The sequence below is a fragment of the Nilaparvata lugens genome, chromosome 13, assembly GCF_014356525.2.
Source record: "Nilaparvata lugens isolate BPH chromosome 13, ASM1435652v1, whole genome shotgun sequence".
In the NCBI taxonomy this organism is placed as follows: domain Eukaryota; kingdom Metazoa; phylum Arthropoda; class Insecta; order Hemiptera; family Delphacidae; genus Nilaparvata; species Nilaparvata lugens.
This window is the reverse complement of record NC_052516.1, coordinates 13,622,479-13,645,659: the sequence shown is the minus strand read 5'-3', so window position 1 is coordinate 13,645,659 and position 23,181 is coordinate 13,622,479. Positions and strand designations below refer to the sequence as shown.

The 23,181-nt window shown below is 34.5% G+C and overlaps 1 protein-coding gene across 1 annotated transcript in view; it reads left to right on the top strand.

Moving 5' to 3' along the window:
• The window catches only part of LOC111060851 (ATP-dependent DNA helicase DDX11), a 38,498-nt gene that overhangs the window by 3,257 nt on the left and 12,060 nt on the right, over positions 1-23,181 (top strand). Inside the window, exons 5-12 of the mRNA XM_039440358.1 lie at positions 1,112-1,278; positions 4,526-4,766; positions 8,376-8,499; positions 9,207-9,343; positions 14,115-14,253; positions 15,859-16,087; positions 17,641-17,851; positions 18,721-18,870. Of these exons, the coding sequence (XP_039296292.1) occupies positions 1,112-1,278; positions 4,526-4,766; positions 8,376-8,499; positions 9,207-9,343; positions 14,115-14,253; positions 15,859-16,087; positions 17,641-17,851; positions 18,721-18,870 (1,398 nt within the window). The remainder of the gene's footprint in view (positions 1-1,111; positions 1,279-4,525; positions 4,767-8,375; positions 8,500-9,206; positions 9,344-14,114; positions 14,254-15,858; positions 16,088-17,640; positions 17,852-18,720; positions 18,871-23,181) is intronic.

Below are 23,181 nucleotides of genomic sequence, written 5' to 3'. Positions count from 1 at the left end.
AATTTTTAAATGTAACTACATTTCTAACTTGAATTGAATTAAATGTAATATTACATAGGATATACCGGTATCAGCTATCCTCTATAGAAGGCAGTTGGCAGTGGCAATGCAGAGAATCGGCAACGTGTACTCCTATCTTTCTCCCTTGCCATTATAATGTGAACCTCACTTTAGATATATAATTTAATCACTATTTCACTTCAACTTTCCCAATTTCATCAAGTCTCTTTCTAATTTACTTGCAGTGGCAAGGCAGAGAATCGGCAACTTGTTCTCCTGTCTTTCTCCCCTGCCATTATAATTTGGAACTCACTTTAGAGATACAATTCAATCACTATTTCACTTCAACTTTCAATCAAATTTCATTAAGCTCTTTCAACTAATTTATTTGCAGATGAAATAAATTAGAAATTGCATTTGTTCAAATGCTAATTAATAAATTATTATTATTAAACGAAATTTCAATACAAATGCTTTAAATCACCCCGAAGCCTTCTGCTACTGCAGTCTTCGGTCTGATTTACAGCAAAGATTGTTTAGATACACAAAGATGATTTAAATGCTGTAAATCAGACCGAAGACTGCAGTAGCAAAAGGTTTCGGGGTGATTTAAAGCATTTAATTTGGATTTTCGTTTAATACTAATAATTTATTTATGTTGTTTTGCCAAGTACAATGTGTCAGTCTATTTAATCAATACAATAGCATATTCACATGTCAATTTTTTATATAACTATCAATAGAAGCTTTTTGAAGCTGTTGAAGCTTTTTTTTTTGCTGAGGGTGATGCTCACATGAGATCTCAAGCGGTCACCCTTCCAAAGCAAGTACCAGGCGCATGATTCTCAACTTATCTGATCGATAGCTTATCAGCGCGACCACTGAGTCAAACTGATCCTCTTTTCATAAAGTGCAATTTCTGTGATGGTTTACAATGAATAAAAAAAACTACATTTTTTATTTTATTTGTTTTTTCTTCATTTTCTACATTTCAACTTAGCTTAATGGTCGAAACTAGTTGTTGAACTATTAATAAAGGGTACTTCAAGATTTTATATTGTTATTATTAGTTTTCAATGAATGTGCACTCTTATTATCCAATCTTTTTCAGATAATAATCTGCAGCAGAACCCATTCACAACTGTCACAGCTTGTGGGAGAAATCAAGAAGAGTCCGTACCATGACAAAGTTCGAATTGTAGTGCTGTCGTCTAGAAATAACTATTGTATCAATCCTTCAGTACGGAGACTGGGATCATTGGCACTTATTAATGAAAGGTATAGTAGCTATTAGTTATCAATGAAATGTGTCATACCGTTATAGTAACAAATAACTATCAATGAAAGGTATCCCACCTTTATAGTTAGATCCACTGTAGAGAAAATCGTGTAGAAAGGTTTATAGTGAGACTAGCCGTCAGGCTCGCTTCGCTCGCCATATCCGTCTAGCCAGGAGGCTCCGCCCCCTGGACCCCCGACTGGATCGTCCAGAAATGAGATCAGCGCGCTCGCTTCGCTCGCCTGCATTTTTCATTTGAGCATGTTTCATTCCATCAGAAAGTCAAAGTACTGAGAAAACGCAGAAAAGCTGAGAAAAACGCTTTTGAGCGTATCTTTGATGAAACATTATTAAAGTCACCTCATCACAACATCTTTAGACCCTACCTAAACCTCTGTCTAAAATTTGGACATTTTCTGTCTATTACTTGATGAAAGAACTGAGAAAACGCAAAAAACGCTAATCCTGGGCGTATCTTTGGCGTTATTTCAAATTCCTTCTAACACAACATTATTACACCCTAGCTTAGCTTCTGTACTGAATTTGAAAAATTTCTGTTCATTTGTTCTCGATAAATCTGAGAAAAAGCAAAAAAAAAACGCTGGAAAAACGCTAATTTTGTGCGTATCGTTGAAGTTATTGCAAATTCCTTCTAACACAACATTATTACACCCTATAGTGAGGTCCACGTTATAATGACAATATTTGATCAACTTTGGTTTTGCTATCCTTGTCTATCATTTGACAAAGCCGGTGGTACTATTCTTTTCTAGGTCCGCAGCGATGCCAATTATGTTTTCGACAGTGTAGAAATATAATATTTATCAATGAAGAGAATCGGCATCGGTATTCTTCTATCTTTATCCACTGCCATTATAACGTGGACCTCACTATAGCTGAGCTTCTGTACTAAATTTGAACATTTTCTGTTCATTTGTTCTCGATAAAGCTGAGAAAGCGCTAAAAAACGCTGGAAAAATGCAGATTTTAGGCGTATCTTTGGAATTTTTTCCAAATCCGTTCTTAGTGCGCCTCTAAAGGGCCAACTGAACATACCTACCAAATTTGAACGTTTCTGATCCGGTAGATTTTTAGTTCTGCGAGTGAGTGACTGAGTGAGTGAGTGCCATTTCGCTTTTATATATATAGAAGATACAGGTTAAAAGGTTAGCCCCTGGTTAACATTGGTTTGCTATCCCGTCTGTCATTAAACAAAGAAAATTCCTTTACAGTAAGAATTAGCTTTCAATGAAAGGTATCATACCTTTACAGTGAGATGCACTAGAGAAAATAGTGTAGAAAGATCTATGATGTGATTCAGGCTACTAAGTCAGCACCTGCTTAGCATTGGTTTGCTATCCTTGTATGTCATTAGACAAAGCAGATAGTTCTATCCTCTTCTACCTGTCTACCTCCGCACTGTTACCAAATTGCTTGTTGACTATGAAGAAACTTTATATACTTAATACTTTTGTCATACATGACATCAAAACCCAATCAATTTTATTGAAATATTATTTTGTGAGTTGGAAATCTAGTCGCAGATTTGATTATTAAATGTAAAGCAAGTAGATCTCCAATGTGCAAAGATGAAACGTGTGTTTCTCACGTTTCGTGAAGGCAATATTATGATTTTTAGCTCCATGCTATACAAACAAGAGTGAGTTGACTTTTGGTCTGTGAATCAAGGCTGCATGGTTTTTTCACATTGATAGATTTCGAATTTTTTCTTTCGAGCCCCGTATTCTTTACACCGTTTGTTAAGTATAGTTGTTGAGTTGAGGCATTGCTTACCTGAAGGATTCTGTCTTGGGAATTCAATTATATTATGGGGCTCAACCTGCCCCATTAAAACATAATTGAACAAAATCTTTTAGGTTATGTAGACAAATTGAAATCTACCCAATCTGAGATTCTCTCCCTGTCGTGGTCGACGACGGCATTTACGCACAAAGAAAAACCTTGCTTTACTTGCAGATGTGGTTGCATTTATCAAATTAATAAATCTAATAACAACTTGTAGTACCCTTTATTAAAAACTTTGTTAAAATATTTTAAAGTTTTTAATAAAGAGTTCTACAAGTTGTTTATTAATTTAGGAATTAAGTTATGCGCCCGTGTCTGTACCTGTCTCTCTCTAATAAAGTATTCTAATTGAATACTATATTAATTGAATTTATTTATTACTAGTAGTTCTGCGAACAGTAGACCTCGCTCATGAATACAACTTTCAATCTAATGAGAAGGGCCAGTACAATAAGTACAGAATATTGTGAAGATTTAGCCATGTCATCTATTATTTTCTCCATTGAAAGTGCTAGAGACACTGTTTGAAGGGACACTGGACTTATCAAGGAGGCTCCTTTATATCAAATACATACAAATTTTACTTTTATATGAAAAAGACAAAGAAATTGTCAAAAACCACCGATTCATTGATACTTAGAAAGACCGGTTTCGGTCTTTATCAGAGAATGACAATGGTGTAATCACCGAAACCGGTCTTTCTAAGTATCAATTAATATGTGGTTTTTTGACAATTTCTTAGTCTTTTTCATTCAATATGAATAATTACCACAATATAAACTTCTCAACTACACAAAAAGAAAAACAAAATTAACCTTTATACCTTTACATACAAATTTCTTCTACAACTGCAGTATTGGACTCCAATACAATAAAGATTTTTTTTAAAAATAATTTATCCAATTTATTTGATAAATCAATTTAATAATTATAATAAGATAATTCATTTAATTATTCTATCTAATCATAATTATTAGTTTATAATGATATATTATTAGAATAAGATAAAACAATTAGTATCATATGCAAAAAAAAATTGGTAGGAACGAGATTTGAACCTGGGTCCCACAGTGTGAGAAGCCACGGTCTAACCAACTCGGTCACCATGTGCTCGTAACAATAGATGCGAAAAAGTATGAACATGAATTGCTGTATCTTCAAAGACACATCCTTTCTGGATTGAGGTTAGTTTACGGTTTTTTAAATTACAAAAAACCAGAGGTCTTATGAAAAATCGTTATACATACGTTTCTGCGCCTTGTTTCAAAGAACTTGCATACCAAATTTCATCCAAATCGGACAATAACTGCGACTGTAACTGCGGTACAAACAAACAAACAGACAAAAGCCGATCGAGTCGAAAATAAGACCTCAGCTTCGCTTCGGTCAATTAAGTTCACTGACTATCAAACTCACAGTTTTCTTATCATTTTTTCTCAGATGCTGCGACCTACAGAACAAGAAACGCGACAAGACAACGGCAGTGAACGAGGAGGGAGTGGGGGTGAAGAAGTCGCGACACAATGTGAGCAGGGGGGGTTGCCCCTACCGACCCCCCGCCCCCTTGCTCGGCCAGGAGACCCTCTGTGACGTCATGGATATGGAGGATGTCCTAGCAAGGGGAAAGGCCATCAATGCATGTCCCTACTACGCTGCTAGGTCGGCTGTCCAAGATGCTCAGGTATTATTCATTCATTCATTAAAATTTATTCCATTCACACAATTCCATCAAATAAATGATCGGCAGAGAAACAACAACAGGATAAACCCAAAACTATTTCCCTCTGAACTAGCATCGGCCGAAAACTACCGAACTCGTCCGAACGATCCCCCAACAAAGAAAGCTATAGATGCTCGTCCATTGCAACAGATTCATACGTCCGTGCACGGTCGTCTCCGGCCGATCAAGTTTTCGATCCGAATTGAATGGGATTTTCCGGCTCTATCCGTCCGAAGTCGAGCTGAGACAACATCATCCTAACCTCAAAATTGTTTCACAGTCTTGTCTATTTTTGTTTTTTGAACTTGTTCTGTTTTATAAATCTTTTTTTATTATCTTTGTGAGTAAACACACACAGAAGAATGACTTCTACTAACTAGCTTGCAACTTCACTTTCTGGCAACCAGCCAACTACTGAACTAGTCTGATAAAAACGGTCCCAATGGACGACCGTGTTCGGCCGAATTAACGGCCGGCAGATTCGTTCGATCCAACGGCCGAACGGATCGGTTGAATACGGTTCCAGTGGACGGTTACCCTAATTTTTATAAGAAAATTGGGGAAAAGAAACGAGACGGGACCGCGCTACCTGTACACTGGGCTATTGTTTCAAAAAGGTTCATCCTCTAATTCTCGACTAGCATACTTCATTGTCTTCTGATTCCGGTTCATTACCTTCATTAGTGGCCCCGTATGCTTTCTTGAAGGCAATTCTAGCTGGTATCACCAAGTTATCTATTACTTTGCACTTTACATCTGTCACTTGTATTATTGAATCTAAGCCAGTGATCCAGTAATTGTAATTGTATTATTCCCAATGCTTCGTTCGATGAAACTCAACTTGTTGTAATTATAAGACCAACTTGAGTTACATACAATTCGATACTTATTGAACGTACGATTTTTGGCGTCCTTTCAAATTCTAATAGATTACAAAGGTTTCTATTGACCTTTCTCATAGCAGGTAGCTGTGATTCAAGTCATCCACCGCCTTCTATTCAAGGAAATTCAATTGATCCCAATAATCTGATCTAATGCTGTATACACTCTAATGCTAACACTCTTACCAAGTGCGTGAAAATGACGACGACGCGAGAGTGTAGACAGGTAGTTTGCCAGCGCTCGCCTTCACTGGCCTTCACTTGCCATCGCTCCGATTTATACCGAGCGAAGGTGAGTGGCCAGCCGAGCTTCCACAAATGGTCACATGGCAAGACCAACTTGGCCAAAGTGTGGATGAGGCATAATATTTATAATTGTTGAATAACTCAAATAAATTATATCTTGAGCAAAGTGTGGACGAAGCATGATATTCATAATTGTTGAATCTTGCTAATAATAATAATAAATTATATTCATCAAGAAAATATCTACGTGGGTTATCTAAAAAGTAAGTTGCACTATTAAATAAAAAATATAATAATGCACAGAATTTGTTTAAGAGGTTATATTTGAGAAACTACATGTATCAGTTATTTTTCTACACAATCTCCTTTGATTTCAATACATTTTTGGTATCGTGGTATAAGTTTTTTTAATCCAGTGTCATACATTCTGCCGCCAAACTGGTTAACCATGTTTGAACTTCTTGTTTGAGATTATCATCGTTTGCAAAGCTGGGTTCCTCATGTACAAGGGCTGAAGAACCGTTTGAGAAAATTAATCTATGCCTTCTCACAGCTGGGCCAAGTGCTTACTGTGGATCGCTGCAGGACAGTGTACTTTGCGTATGTGCAGTCTTTGCTGCAGTATGGCATTCTGGCGTGGGGAGGTGCGTCATTGGCGGTCTTGGAGCCTCTGTCGGTCGCCTAGAGGTTGATAATTAAAACCATATTACAAAAAAACCAGCGTTTTCCCCCAATCTACTATTCAATATATTTCCAGTAATGAATGTTAGGCAGATTTTCATAAAAACTTTAGTAATTTACATTTTCAATAATAAGGACACTTTTTTCAGAGAGATTCAACACAGTCATCTAACCAGAAACCAAACAATGTCACGTTTATTTAATCCTACTATTAGTATCAGTTTGCAAAGGCACAATTCATTTTACATTTCGCAATGGCTGTATAGAAACCTTCCTCCAGAAATAGTTGAGGCTGGGACGGGCCGAGTCACTGTAGTGTTAAAGCACAGAATTCTGAATGGTTAATGTATGTTGGATGGCAGGATGCAGAGAATTTAATCAAATCACCTTATGTTTGAAATTCAAATTTAATCTGTTTTTCTTACCAAATACATTTTGCAAAAGCGATTCCGGCTGTTCTGGTGTGATGAAAATAATAATTATAATAAATTATAAAAATAGGTATTATTACAAGCCGATTGTCTATTTTCCTCCAATGGATCTATCTTTTCTTCCTTCTCAAATTCAAATAAATTTTTTTATATAATTAATCCTAAAAATATATTAAATATAATCTATTTTTATTTCATTTACCGTATGTATCTTATACTTATAGCCCAATATTTTTTATTGAACACAACTAATCTTAAGAACTGCTCCCACACACGGACGTATAGTCTATGTGGGTTCTAATATTCATTTTATAATTGTAATTGTGTTGTTAAAATTGTATGATACGTGAATAAAAAATAATTGAATTGAATTGAATTGTCTGGAATACCCCTACAAAGACTAGACATCTGTGTGTAGGGGTGGGCCTAAGAATAGAATGGAAATTTCGTTATTCAATCAATAAAAACCAATATGGTCGGTACCAAGAGTATTGTAAGTTAGAAATTCGACTGATTCGCTGTCAATGTTGTAGAACCGTTCCATAATTAAATAAAAACAGCTTTAAAACTTGTCAGCTTGAAAATGTGACGTGTGTGGTCATGAAACCATGGTCCTGTACCAAATAAAACTGTAGAATTTGATGATATATGTGTGTTTTTATTTCATTATTGTAAGTCATCTTTTTTATCTCTCAATCATCTCTTAATGCCTGCCAGGTTAGCCGAGATGATTAAAGACCATAATATGCTGACACTACCGAGCTGTGTGAAACGTTAAACTACATTCATGCTAAACCACGTTTACTTGTAGATATGGTTGCATATATCTTAATGTGTTTCATACGGGGTTCAAACGAACAGCTGACATTTCTCCGTTTAAACGGACTATCTGCATACGGGCCATAGACGTTGCACCCTTTATATTGGGTTTCACATAGCTTGGTCAAGGCATTTTAACATGGTCAAATCAGGTATAGTTTACAAAGAGTGCACTGGAACATATGATTTCTATAGTGATAGTTACCATCGATAATTCTGGTGCACACTTGTAAATCGCATCGCACCCAGCTTGATGATGTTCAAATGTCTTGACCGAGAGTGGTGAAACTGGAATCAGTCTGCTAGTGCTACTTGGTCGTGGGCTCGAATCCCGCCGGTTGGCATGAACGTTTGCTCATCTCATCAGATAACCCACGCACAAGATAAAAGCTTATGTGCGCATCCATCATCTGCAAAAAACATTTATTTTTTCTCTATTTATTTATTAATTCTGTGTGTTTCTAAGTAAAATGTATATTTTTAAAATAACAATTCTGTATATTTCATTTCAGCTAGACCGTGCTCATAAACAACTGGTTTCATACCGAGACAAATACAAGACTCGATTCACTGCTTCGAATATTCTCAACTTGAACCAGCTTATATTCGTGGTGAACCGACTCATTCAACTCATAAGTAAGTTGATTGTACTCGTTTCTATAGTTTCATTATTAATTGTAATCATAAAAAATAGAATAATTCTCCCATTGCTCTTAACAGCTTTTCTAATATAACACTGTAATAAGAGAAGTTTGAAGTTAATTGAGATTAACCTAACCATATCTTGATGAACTCTTTCAATGCTTTGTTATTCAGTCTTTACAAGACCAAAAAATTAGATTTGAAGATTTCAATTTTTTCACATTGTTCACAGAAAGCCCAGTCATCCGCCACAATTTGCTGCTTGTCCAATTTATTTATAAGCGAGTATTAGTTATATTGGTTTAATATTAGATATAATAACACACTTTTTTCTATATGTTTAAACACGACATAAAATAATGTATTATGTATTTAATACATCGCAGCTCGGAATGGATCAAGAAACCATCATCTTTAGATATAATACTAGATAATAGATACTTGGTGCCGGTTGAACAAAAGCTGGTTAAATCTTAATCGTGATTAATTCGTGAACCAATCATAAAAGGCTTTTTCGGAAAAAGACCTTAGATATTAAGAATGAAATTGCTCAAAATTCGGCTATTTTTCTTATTATTCCACTGATTTACAAATTATTTACAAAAATTATTTTATTATTTGTAATATGATAGAAATATCTTGTTAGGTATTGTCGTATTGATAAGGCATGATGCTTCACAAAACTACTTTTTGTTTTCCAGAACTTGATCCGAAAAAAGACAACCAAGATGACGCCAAAGTGATGGTGATGTATGATTTCCTCCTGAATGCATGTATTGATAATTTAAATATGTACAATTTATTGAACTTCTGCAAGCTAAGTAAGCTGACTCAAAAGGTAATATATTTTTAACATTTCATTATCTTATTTTTATGTCTCTTTGTACTGTTCATGGCTTGTGCCAACATAGGCTTTGCCAGACGCTATTGTGGCAAGCATATAGTAATCTTGTCAGATTGTCAGGCAGCCCTCAAGGCTCTTGATTGCAATGAAATCAAGTCTAAATTGGTGTGGGAGTGTCACAAAACACTCAGAAGGCTTGCAACTCTGTGCATCTTGGTTGGGTACCTGGCCATGTAGGAATAGGTGGTAGATTGGCTTGCTAAGCGGGACTCCAGTATGCCATTCTTTGGTCCAGTTCCAAGCTGTGGCATAACTAAATAGTCAAGGGACTCACATCACTAGCAATGGCAAGATACCCTGGTCATGCACTTAGCAAAAGGCAGCTCGCTCTTACTTCACCAGCTGACTGGTGACTGGTGAGGTTGGGTAGAGGTCAGTTCAAGCAGTTGATTGCCCTGATAACTGGACATGACCACTTCAGGAAACATCTCCACCAAATCGGACTCAGAAATGAACGTCAGATGTGTAGGCTTTGTAATCAGTCTGAAGAGACTGCCACGCATATCATACTGGATTGCGAAAGACTAGGGGCTCTGTTTGGCTGCAAGCAACCAGGTGATGAATGGGATGTTAGGGAAAAAACTCCTGGACCTTGTAAAGGACTAATTGACATACTTTTGGGACAAACAATAAGCTTCGGTTAACGTCAGAGGTTCTTTGAACCTTTGGATCCTTGAATCCGTCCCTTTAAAAACATAATATATCTTACTTTTTCTTCCCTATACTTCTTTATTGAAGTATTTTCAATTTAAGCAAATATGATAGAGCGATCATAATTTATCGAATTCATCACAACTTTGTAACTTCATTTGGACATTTTTTGGAAAATCAGTCTAATGCTCAATTTTGTCTCAAATTTTAACTCAAACTACAGTATATTAATGACCATCTATAGTGAGATTCACGTTATGAAGTCAATAGAAATGATAGGAAGACAATGTTGCCTCTTCTCCTTTTCCACCGCCTTCTATAGTACATAGTCGTCATTCAAGTTATATCGGTGCCACATAACCTAGCTACATTTGGACTGCTGTATAAATTAGAATCGGAACCGTTTTGGGCTTATAAGCCTGTGGTACTTTTCTGTAAGTTGTGTGATTCTGAATGATTAAATAAATAAAAATATCTTATCTGATATTAGTTCGCTCCATTGGTTTGACATGGTTCTAACTGCATTACACCTACTTTTGAGAAAATCGACTTTGAAGTTTTGATTTTATATAACTCATGAAATTGTTGACTAATTTGACTAAAACTTTTTCTTCCAATTTATATATATATACACACCAACTTTCATATGTTTAATTTGATAAATATCTTCTCATTATTTTTTTATAAATTCACTATATTGCAGTTAGAACCTTGTCATAGTCAACTTGTCAAACTATGAAGATGACAAAGTTCTAACTGCACATACAACCATTTCAAATCAACCCATACTGAAATGAAGGAGATTAAAAAAACTATTAAGGTTCTAATCAAATGAAAAATTTTATTTTGTAAACAGATTTTGTTCAAAATAATGTGAATAATATGCAAATAATGACATATTATTGAGCAGTAGAGTTCATAGTTATTTTCACAGTACAGTAGAGTTCACAGTACATTAGAACTGTAAAAATATTGTCACTTATACACTAATAAATAACACTAATACTAACACTAATACACTGAATACACTAATATAATTGTGACTGTAAAAAATTATCATGGTTCTAATCAAATGATTTTTTTTACAAACACACTTTGTTCAAAATAATGTGTTCGGTGTAGACAATGTTAACAATAATCTAAAGATATTAAATGAAAAGAATATCATGTAAATTATGATGTATTTAGCAGTAAAGTTTATGGTTTATTCTCACAACATTAGAACTGTAAAAATATTGTCACAAATACAGTAAGCGACTTTAATAGATTATTATGGTTCTAATCAAATGAATTTTTTTACAAACACATTTTGTTCAAAATAATGAGTACGTTGTAGACTATGTTAACAATAATGTAAAGAATATTAAATGGAAAGAATATATGTAAATAATGATGTATTCAGCAGTGAAGTTTATGGTTATGCTCACAACATTTGAACTGTAAAAATATTGTCACTGGTCAGCCTAAGAAGTTATACGTAAGTTACACATCAATATTCTTACTATCAGGTGAATAGGACCTAGTCCATCTAGTTCAAATGAAGAACTGTCATGTAAAATGCCCTGTCTTGCAGTGGCATAAAAGGAAATGCCGCTTTCAAATCCTTCTTTTTTGCGTCAGAGATTTCTTCTGGACATTTTTGAACTTTTGGTTTAATTTGAACTGCTTTGTAAACCTGGTGAACTCTTTGGAACCTTTTTCGATGCCCTTCTAGGCACCTCGTTGAACTTTATGTTGCCACAGTTGATTGGTTCATAAGGGTCATGACTAGTTTTGAAGAAAACTTCATGCAAAACCCGTGAAAATTCAAGATATGCAACTTTACTGTAAGGTATTACCTTATAGTTCAAAAGTTTTGCTGTAGTTGAATAATCCTTGAAATCATCTGGTCTAAGTTGAATGACTCGATAAGGGTTCTGTAGGTTAACTTGCTTTAATATCCGGATTAACCCGATTGGTGAATAAAACTCTGTTTTGGACATGGCTCTTTCAATACAACTGTGAGAATTATCAACCTCCTGTACGCAGGAATGACCCGGTAAGGAATATTTCATTTTAATTGAATTTATATCAGGGTTGTCTCGAAGAAAATGTAATACAGCATTAGATATAATAGAATTCCTATTCTGTGGAACACAAGAATCGGACCACACCGTTAGTTCAGAAACCTCGTTTTCTTCAACAACACAATCTAATATTTTTCGAAATGCACTTGCTATGTCATTCCCAGCGCGACCAGCAAAACTTTCATTCCATAATGCACAATACACCTTTTTGGTAATAGTATAGTATGCAGTTAGGTTATACACATTTAATTTTCTTAGGTAAAATAGAGAGCTTATGTCTGCATGAGGTGTTAAAATAACATTTTGTAGGTCAAATAACAGGACTGGACGATCTTTCATTTCCTTCTCAATTTTTCGAGCATTTCTCATTGTAGTCTTCAAAACCTGGTGTCTGTCATAATCTGCCTTTAGCTCGTCGGTAAGTGTTCCAGTCTGGCCAGCAACTTTATATTTCTCACATGTATCACACCTATCCGATTTTTGAACATGGAAACCCAAATTAAACTCGGTTGTAAAAATTTTATAATAGTAAGACTTTTTGATTGGAGTAGTACCCTCTTCAGTACACTTTTCCTTATATAAGAAGTACATTTTCGAAACACTGAGATGGCTTCCAAGATAAAGCCTTTTGGTATTGGCCCTACAATAGTGTGACTCTACTGTATGAAATGATTTGATATGTTCTCTGGCAGAGTTAGCATCACCTTCGGGTTGACGTCTGCTGCCAATACTTTTCCCCCTAAGGTCTGAAGTTGGTGTGTTTGAAACAAGGTTTTTTTGAGCAATAAATCATAAAATACTTTGAAACATACAAGGATAACCTCAAAATTTCACTTCTTAGTTAGCTGCTGCATGGTGACACAGGAAAAACAGGGCTTCAAGAACAAATTAATATCAAACAGCTGATTTTCAGCAGTTAGAACCTTGTCAACCTGAAACACTATCTTCATATTTGTCAGTTACAACCTTGTCACTCTTATTAGTTCCATTATTTGTCAACAGATCGCATTCAAAGTGAGTTCTCTGTATAGATATGGTTTGATACATTTCAGAAACAACATAACCTCAATTTGACCAGAAATGTCAGATAGAACCTTGTCAAACCAATGGAGCGAGTTGTTGATTGTTAATAATTATCAATTCTATCACAAATAGAAACAATTTTACAAAGGTGCGGAGTTCTACAACCGCTCTACAATGCTCTATTGCTCTACAACCGCTGAAATAACAGCTACGCTAAGTGCTAAGAAATCGTACAGACATAATAGGTAACTTATTGGCCGTATCATTCACTAGCTTATCGACTTGGACTCTGTTATGTGTGTAGATGTTCTTATCTTTTGACGTGATCTTATGCATCTATAAATGGTCATGGATCAAGAAATCTATCTATTTTGTCCAAGGATAGCAAACCAATGTAAATCAGATGCTAACATTATAACCTTAACCACACTATACAAAGTTGCCGCTGAATTGAGATTAATAATAATAATAATATCGAGTGACCTGGCTGGCTCAGGTCTGGTGTCAGAGTTTTCAGGTCGCACCTGATCAATTTCAGGGCCTCTGACATGACCTAACGACTGCTTTTTAGGCAGCCGGGACCGACGGCTTAACGTGTCCATCCGAAACATGGGAGTGGCCCGATATAAATATCTTGCCCGGGCCGGGATTTGAACCCGGGCCTCTGAATCATAAAGCCAGCATCTGATCCACTCGACTACGAATTGAGATTGAAATGTTAGTAATGAAACACATCTAACGTGACTGATAGAGTTAGTCAGATCTAATTAGATCTGAGTCTAAGTTAGTTAGAGTTAGTAACACATCTAATGTTACTGACTAAGATAGATCTTACCAGATCTAACTTTACCTTTTTCTACCAAATAATAAGTTTTAATTTCATTGCATTCAGCCAATGTGGCTGATAGATTCCTACTAGTTTTTACCTTTTTTCTATCAAATAATAAGTTTTAATTTCATTACAGCTCCAAGGATTTGTTCAGAATCACGATTTTTCGAAAGAGAAATTAAGCAATACACCAAAAGATGAGAATAAAACCAGCGGTCTCCAGTCATTTCTGAAAGAAATTCAGGCATCATCAAATAAGAAGAAAAATTCTAAAGGTAACTAAAATTATCATTCTGATTAATGTACCTTGAATACATTCTAGGTAAATTCAATGTATTCTAGATACATTGATTCAGTTTGTATAATCTATCATCCATCCCCTCATCATCTCCTAGGCTCAAAATACTTCTAGAAAGTTGCCTTTGTAAATAAATTAATCAATTGATTTTATAATAATCAATAATATTGTATCAACAAGTGAGAAGGTAGATTATTACAACATGTATGTAATTTTTTCAATAAATTCGTGTTATTTTATTCAACATTCTAGTGTTTCACTATTCAGTTTTTGTTTCATATTTCAATATCGGGGCACCGAGCTTCGCTCGTTATTTATTTATAAACTATTGATAAACAAAACACAATTCTTTAAAATGATTGGGGAAGGACTAACAGGCACAGCCCAAAACTGTTTCTTCCCCGAATTTTGATTTATACACTATAAATGGTCCAAAATGTAGGTTATACACTTGAATTCAGGTCCAATTTTCAGTCCAAATATTTGAAAACAGAAAAGTTCTAATTTAGATTGTTTACAAACCAAATTGAATAACAAAATAACACTCACTAATCACTTAGAACTGTCTCTCTAAAGCTGGGGTTACACAAAATGTTAATAGCTTGATTCTTTTAGATTGAACATAACACATGACGAACATATGTGTTTGTCAAGTTAGAATCTATAAGGAGTAAGTTATTAACATTTTGTTAATAACTTTGATGTAAACCCAGCTTAATGATTAACTTTGAATAGTGTGATTTACCATGTCATGTCAACAAATCAGATTATTTTGATCGAGTCTATTAAAAGTAAGCTGATTGATTACACAGCTGATCTCCCACACAGACACACGCATTTTCTGTTATCGGCAGACGATGAAATTATCATCTGCTTTTCCAAGGATGAATTATCCTTCTCATGTCCTCCTTCAGCGAGTTTTCCCAGGGATGAGACCTAGTGCAATCGAATTTTTATATCATAAACCTATTATGTTCCATATTTCGTAAAAATCGTTAGAGCCGTTTTTGAGATTCGTTGGACATGAATAACCATACATAAGTATAATTAACCAATAACCAAATATAAAAATATATACAGATATTCAGAAATTGCTCGCTTAATATAATAATATCGGGACACCGAGCTTCGCTAGTTGTTTTTATTTATTGATAAACAGAACACAATTCTCTAAAATGATCGTGTTTATATTTTACAGCTGGCTATACGTCAGCTTATAAATTTCGGGGATGCGATATTTTGATTTTCCACAGAATCAATCGCTCACTTTTCACTATCCACAGACGACGAAAGTCTCAGCTGTTTCAGCCAAGGATGAATTATCCTTCTCATGTCCTTCAGCGAGTTTTCCCAAGGATGAGACCCAGTGCAATCGAATGCTTATATCATAAACCTACTATGTTCTAAATTTCGTAAAAATCGTTAAAGCCGTTTTCGAGATCCGTTGAACATGAATAACCATAAATAAATATAAATAACCAAATATGAAAATTTATACAGATATACAGAAATTGCTCGCTTAATATAATATAGGATGTGAGACTTTATCCGTTGTCTAATTAATTTTATTGTGTCAGTACAGTTGAGCCAGTACCCGCTGCCAACATTGATAAATCAGCTGACGAGAAACCTCACGATGGCATGGCTTCCAACGCGATGCCAGCTGTGGAGGCATTCCTGGAGTGTCTGACCAATCCATGCGAGGATGGCAGGATCATTGTGACTCCAACCACCAGTTCACAGGCGGGCAGTATCAAGTTCCTCCTGCTCAATCCGGCTTCCCATTTCGTCGATGTTGTCACAGAAGCCAGGTACTATTTAATTTACTAGTAGCTCTGTGAACAGTAGACCTCGCGCAGTTATAAACCGCAGCCTCCTCTTTTACTGTCCATCAGAGTAAATCCTGTCTGTATGTCGTGTCGGCGAGATATCGGTGTGAAAACGGCTAATGGCTGGCAGTTGGGGTTGGGGTATCAAAAATGCTAACATGAAAAGCTAATCTCCTTCAAGACATACTGGCAACAGGACAGCCCGAATTCAAAGCAGAGAAAGTTCGAGAGACAATACTATGTTATTTTAGTTATTAAATGCATGCGTTATTGCACGCAATCAATAGTTCAATTAATAGTCCACACAGCAGCTGATTTTTCACCAAGTTACATTGAGATATTGAATTGCATGCGTCATGGCATAAAATTTATAATCCACTCGACAGCTAATTATATAGTCTGATTTTTACTCCAATATTGGCGAATGAAGGAGGCTCCTTTTTCCTTTTATATTATTCTTGAAATGCAGAATTTCCAAAAACCTTGTATATACGTCGACGCGCAATTAAAAAAGGAACATATCTGTCAAATTTCATGAAAATCTATTACCGCGTTTCGCCGTAAATGCGCAACATATAAACATTTAAACATTAAGAGAAATGCCAAACCGTCGACTTGAATCTTAGACCTCACTTCGCTCGGTCAACTATTTAATTTATAAATTCAACTGATCTAGAATTTTCCGAGGAAACGGTACCGGAACAGGTTATTCATTAGAACGAGGACCTCCTATATACTACCAGGTCTGAGCCTAAAAAAAATGGCCGCCATTGGTGGTGGTCTTATAGAAATTCCTACTGAGAAAAAAATCACTAATCAGCTGTTAGCGTCTCAGTTTGTCGAAATCTCAGGTTGTCTAGTTCCCGTTTAAAATATCAATGCCGGCCACCACCTACGGCGCCATTTTTTTTTTAAATAGGCGTAGGTCCGGTATATAAGAAGTCCTGCTATAGTGAGGTCCACGTTATAATGGCAGTGTTTGATTAGCAATGTATTGCTATCCTAGTCTATCATTCAACAAAGCGGATAGCGCTATCTCTTTCTCGCTTTGCTCTGTTGCCAGATCGTCTTTTGACAATGTAGAATTAATAATTAATCAACAAAATATTTCATCTTATATGAAAACTCATTATGAAATTATTGAAAAATATAATATCTTGCTTGATAAAATATAATTGATTATTTTAAACGAGAATGAACAGTTAATATTACATCAATAAACCTGTATCTGCTACCGTGTATAGAAGGCATTGACAAGACAGATTATCGGCAGCGTCTTTCTCCTATCTTTCTCCAACAATAGTATCTGAAGTAAGAAACCATACACAGAAGGCATTAAAGAAGGCATTTAGAAGGCATAGTAACCGTATATAGAAGGCATTGACAAGACATATTATCGGCAACGTCTTTCTCCTATCTTTCTCCAACATCTCACCAGCATTAGTATCTGAAGTAAGAAACCATACAATTTTTATCAAAGTCTCATTTCATCTCATGTTTTCATTGGGTTTGATTCTGTTTATTTTCTTTTTCAGATCAGTGGTAGTCGCAGGTGGCACAATGAAGCCTATAGCCGAGTTCAGAGACCAGCTTTTCGGTGGAGCTGGGGCGAACAAAGATCGAATTTTGCACTTTTCTTGCGGTCATGTTGTCAGCCCTGATCGCATCCTGCCCATTGTGCTGACCAGTGGGCCAACCAAACAAACTTTCGACTTTTCCTACGGCAACCGGGATAGCACTGATATGGTCAGCATACTTGATAATAGTATTGTAAATTGCTGTTACTCTACTTCATACTGTGTATTAAACAGGTATTTCCTGATATTTTAGTGATCCATACTTTGTTAGGGCAGGAATAAATGCTCTGAAAGAAAACTACCGTATTCGATCAGGGATAGCACTGATATGGTAAATTATTATTGTACATTTCTGTTACTTTACTTCATACTTTGTATATAACAGGAATTTACTGATGTTTTAGTGTTTCATACGTTGGTAGGTCAGGAATAAATGTTCTGAAAACTATCGTATTCAAATAATAGCTGAACTCTGAAAACTAACTATTTATAGTGAGGTTCACGTTGTAATGGCAGTGGATAAAGATAGAAGAACAGCTTTGCTGATTCTCTGCCTTGTCAGTATATAGAAGATCTGTGCCACTATATAACTTGCCACTAACGAACATGCCATTATATCGAACACTGGTTCTTATAGGCGCTCTAAGCTACGGTTGTTATAAGTTGGCACAATCTTTAATTTTTAAGGACGGCTTTGAAACACCTTCAATGAGAGACTTGTTAGATCCATAACATCTTATAAACTAGAGAACAGATATAGTAATAACATCTATAGAAAAAAAATGTCTTGCTATTAATATTATATACAAGTATTTATTTATTATTTTTACAAGAAAGCACTGAATGGGAGAGAAAAACTAAGGATACTCCTTGTACTATTTCTCTCCCAAATTTAGATAATAATTAAATTATTCAGATTAACATTAACATAAATCCAATTATGTTTTAATTAAGAAAATCATTTAAACGTTAAATTATTACATAAACATAAATTTAATTATGTTTTTATTAATTAATTTGTTTTTTTTTTTTTTTTAGTTGAACGAGCTAGGACGAGTTCTAGTCAATCTCTCAAATATTGTTCCAGCTGGCATTGTGTGCTTCTTAACCTCCTACGGATATGAAAAAACTGTGATCAATCATTTGGAAAAGACTGGAGTTTTGGAGAAAATCGCTGTCAAAAAGAAGGTACCGTACCATGATAAATGTTGTAATCGTAAATTCTGTACCTCAGAGCTACAGGAGCATAAGTCCATTTTTTGACAAGATTGTCACCTGGTCATATGGGACATATATATGAATCATATATTCATCTCATATTGATCAGGATTATAGAGTTTTTAAATTAAAAGTTCAATGAACAGTATTTTGTCTTTGAACTATCTTTTGTCATCAACAGAAAGATTGTTTATTTTATTTGTTGTCGATATTAACGTTAGCTTCTCTCTGTTTTTAATAACAAACGTGCGTTTGTGCGACAGAAAGAAATATGTACTTGAGATGGCTTCATGTTTGGCATTGACTGAGTTTATATTAATACCCAAAATTTAGCTTTTGGACCAGAATTCGTTCGTTAGGACTGTGAGAAAAGTCCGGCTGTTCTGGTGAAAAGGATTGATTTCGCTCTTGTTTTATAATACAATTTTCCTGTCGCAGTTCGGGCAGTTTGAATAGAATTGTATTATTGAATAAGACGGGATCTGAACCCATTTCACTAGATCAGTTATTTTGATTTTTAACTAATAATTAACGTCGCGTTTCAGCCAGTGAATTCCAAAGCAGGAAAGCATCTTCAAAAGGTAGGTGTTATTCTTTTTGAGTTTTCTTTTTCATAACCACAAAGATTGTATCTTTAGCAGCTGCGTGTAGCTTCCCCATTAATTTCATTTTAATATTGTTTTCTTGTAATAAAGTAATCTTGATTTGTTTAAATGTAAATATATGTTAAAGATTCATTAAATTATATAGTAGATTATTCACCTTTTGTTTTATCTTATAACCACCAAACATATTACATATAGTTTATTTCCCCCGTTACATAGTTGGTATAGTTGGTGAGGTCCACGTTATAATGGCAGTATTTTATTAGCATCAGTGATGCTATTCTTGTTTATCATTCGACAAAACAGATAGCATTATCCTTCTATAGCTCCACAACGTTGCTAAATTCGTTTTAACAATTAAGAAATATAATTAATTAAGGCAGAGAATCGGCAACGCTGTTCTTCTATCTTTATCCACTGCCATTATAACGTGGACCTCACTATAGAGGTTCTCTCGTCATCCGTTACAAAATGCTGTTTTCCTCCAGCTACTGTCTAAAGTACTCACTTTACTCCCTGAAACATAATACTAAAGTGTCACTTTTTCGCTCTTGGTAGTAAAAAACTGAAAAACTCCCTAGGGAGTAGAAGTGACTCCATTTAAATAACATAGGAAGCATCTCTAATTCAAAAACTCATATTGTAATAGGTTAGAAGGTCTAAGCTCAGATGAGAAAGCGTAATAGAGGTGTCTGTCATTGAGTCAACTGAATTCAATACACAACAAGAAATTTGAACAACTCATGAAATACATGTTTGTATGATATTATATTCTTATTTTGTAGACGATAAAAATTTAAACAATTTTAAAAATATTTTATTCTATTCAAAATACCAGCCAACAAATATTTTTGATCTGCAATTCAAATCTGAAACGCGTGATCTGGAGTCAGCCATTTTTGGTAGCCGCTCAGCTGATATAATTGTTACAACTTTTGCCGATAGGTAGCGCAATCGGCAGTGCCAATCAGCCGACCGGTTTTTAGGTTTTATATTTTAGGTTATGTTGTTAGGAAACATTGTCACCAATACGTAAGTTTTTAAAATGATTTTATTTGCAGTTTCTATAAAAAAATGTAGATGGAGGAAAAATGTTGTGTACATCACGAGCGAAAAATACTTTTTCTCCCTCAGGAAAATTGTTGCCCTCGGCTTCGCCTCGGGCTTCAAACTTTTTCACACAGGGAGAAAAAGTCGTACTTTTCACTCTTGATATACAAATAACTATTTTAGCGGGTCTTGTTCAGTTTTCGAACTCTATAAATTTAAGATAATGTAAGTCCTCTGCAGTTGATTGTTTTGAAGATAGCCAGAGCTGAAAGAGCAGCGTAAGTCCAGTAAGCATTAAAACTGAAACAACGTGAGTCCAATAAATCACAAGTAACCAGTAAGTGTAATGCTGATTCGACTTACCCTCTTTCAGCCCCGGCTTTGAGTGAAATACTTTTTGGGCTCTCCTGTAAAATCAGCCGTTTAAGTTTACGCCCTTCTAACTCTGAGGTGCAGAATTAAATAGTAGGTTTTTTTAGTAAGCTTGAAATTCATTCACATACATCTTTAAATTAATGTATCGATATATTATTCATTTGTCCATTAGTACAAAATTACTTATGATTGAAATAATATTATTGAAACAGGAAAAACTGGCGAACTCTGTGATTCCTCTCCCAAATTCGGATTAATATGAGTTTGAAATAAGGTTAAGTCACTTCTTACTTTCCACTCCACAACACAATATTTTTAGTCCACAAATATTTTTCATAATTATTATTAAACAAAAATCCCAATTAAATGCTGTAAATCACCCCGAAGACTTCTGCTACTGCAAATATTGACATCAGGGTGAACAGCTAGATGGAAATTCGATGAGCGCTACTATACAACAATTATTTGTCAGCCCGGGAATTATTTGTCATTCCCGGGCTGACAAATAATTTTTTATAGTAGCGCTCATCGAATTTCTATCTAGCTGTTTACCCTGTTGTCAATATTTGCAGTAGCAGAAGTCATCGGGGTGATTTACAGCATCTAATTGGGATATTCGTTTAATAATAATTAAATTAGCATTTGATCAAATGCAACTTCCAATATTTTTCATTTTTATCGTAATAAATTCAGGAAAAATAAGGTTGAAAGAGTTGAAATCCTTATGATGCTTCTTTGAAATGAGTAGATTCATACTAAGAAATTTTGAGGGAAATATAGAAAGAACTGTTAACCAATATAATAAAATCAGGGCTACTTTCTGTATTTATAAAATAGAATTATAGTACCCTTTAAAATACATAAAATATTAAAAAACTAAAATATTAAAATACCGAAACTAGTAGTTACGTTACAATTTGTATTCTTGTTTTTTAATATTTTATTAATTTTAAAGGGTACTATAGTTTATTATATTTTATAAATAATAAAATCAATTCACAATTATTATGATTGAATTCAACCAATAATTAGTAAAAGAAAAGATAAATAATTAGAAAAGTGAGAAAGACAGTACTTTCTCATGAAAAGTCAATGACTGCCTCATAGTTTTATCATAATCATTTTTTATGAACTTGACAACTCGGATGTATATTTGGTATTGAATATCAAGTCAGTGATTCGAACAATCACCTATTCAAAAAATCGATAAATCCTATCATATTACTCTAACGACGTCTACTTTAACTTGAGGTCAATAAGTTATCTAACAATGCATTATTAATGTAAAACTTACTATTTTACTTATTTTTTGTTATCGTGCGTTATTATAATCGTATTTGTCTTTCTATTATGTGGTTAAACTGGAAGAATGTCCACTAATGAAATTTTCTACTATTGTTTATGATGGAGGGAAAATACTCGATTAGAGTTAATTGACATTATTCATGCCTACAATAATTGAGCGTCAATATACTTAACACAAAATAACTAATAAATAATTTACCAAATTCTTGTGAACAAATATTAATAAAAATAAAAATCCATGTACTATGTATACCTAACTATATTTTCTTGATATTGTCTATTGTATAAAAATGTAGGCCTATACATTATTAATGATCGAAGGTTTTTGAAACAAAATATTTCATCCACTATTATACTTTGATTAAACTAACTTTTATTAAACTAACAGGTGACCCGTGCTCAGCAAGGGTCCAATTAAAAACTTGACAAACTGAACTCTTGAAGAATACAAAATATGCCTATAACTATCCACGGTAAAATAAGAATCTATGTACAAAATTTCAAGTTAATCAGTCCAGTAGTTTAGACGTGATGGTGCGTCATTCGTGAATTTCTATCCCGTACGTTTATAAGCCAATTATTTCTTCAATGTTGTTTTCCATTACGAACTGCTTATTATTAAATCACTTTTTGCTTTTAGAACTGCCGAAAGATCTCGTTGTCCAGTGAGTGATTTATTCATTTATTGTAAAATATCTGACTGCTAGTCGTTTTTTCTAAAAGCAAAAAGCCAATTATTTCCTCTATTATATCATAGATTACAAGTATACTTCTTTGAATACATTTTCAAAATTACAGACCTCTTAAGCTGCGTTTACACCAAGGTTATTAACAAAATGTTAATAACTTAATCCTCATAGATTCTATTAGATTGAACGGAACTTGACAAACACATATGTTCATCATGTGGATGATAAGTTATGTCCAATCTAATAGAATCTAAAAG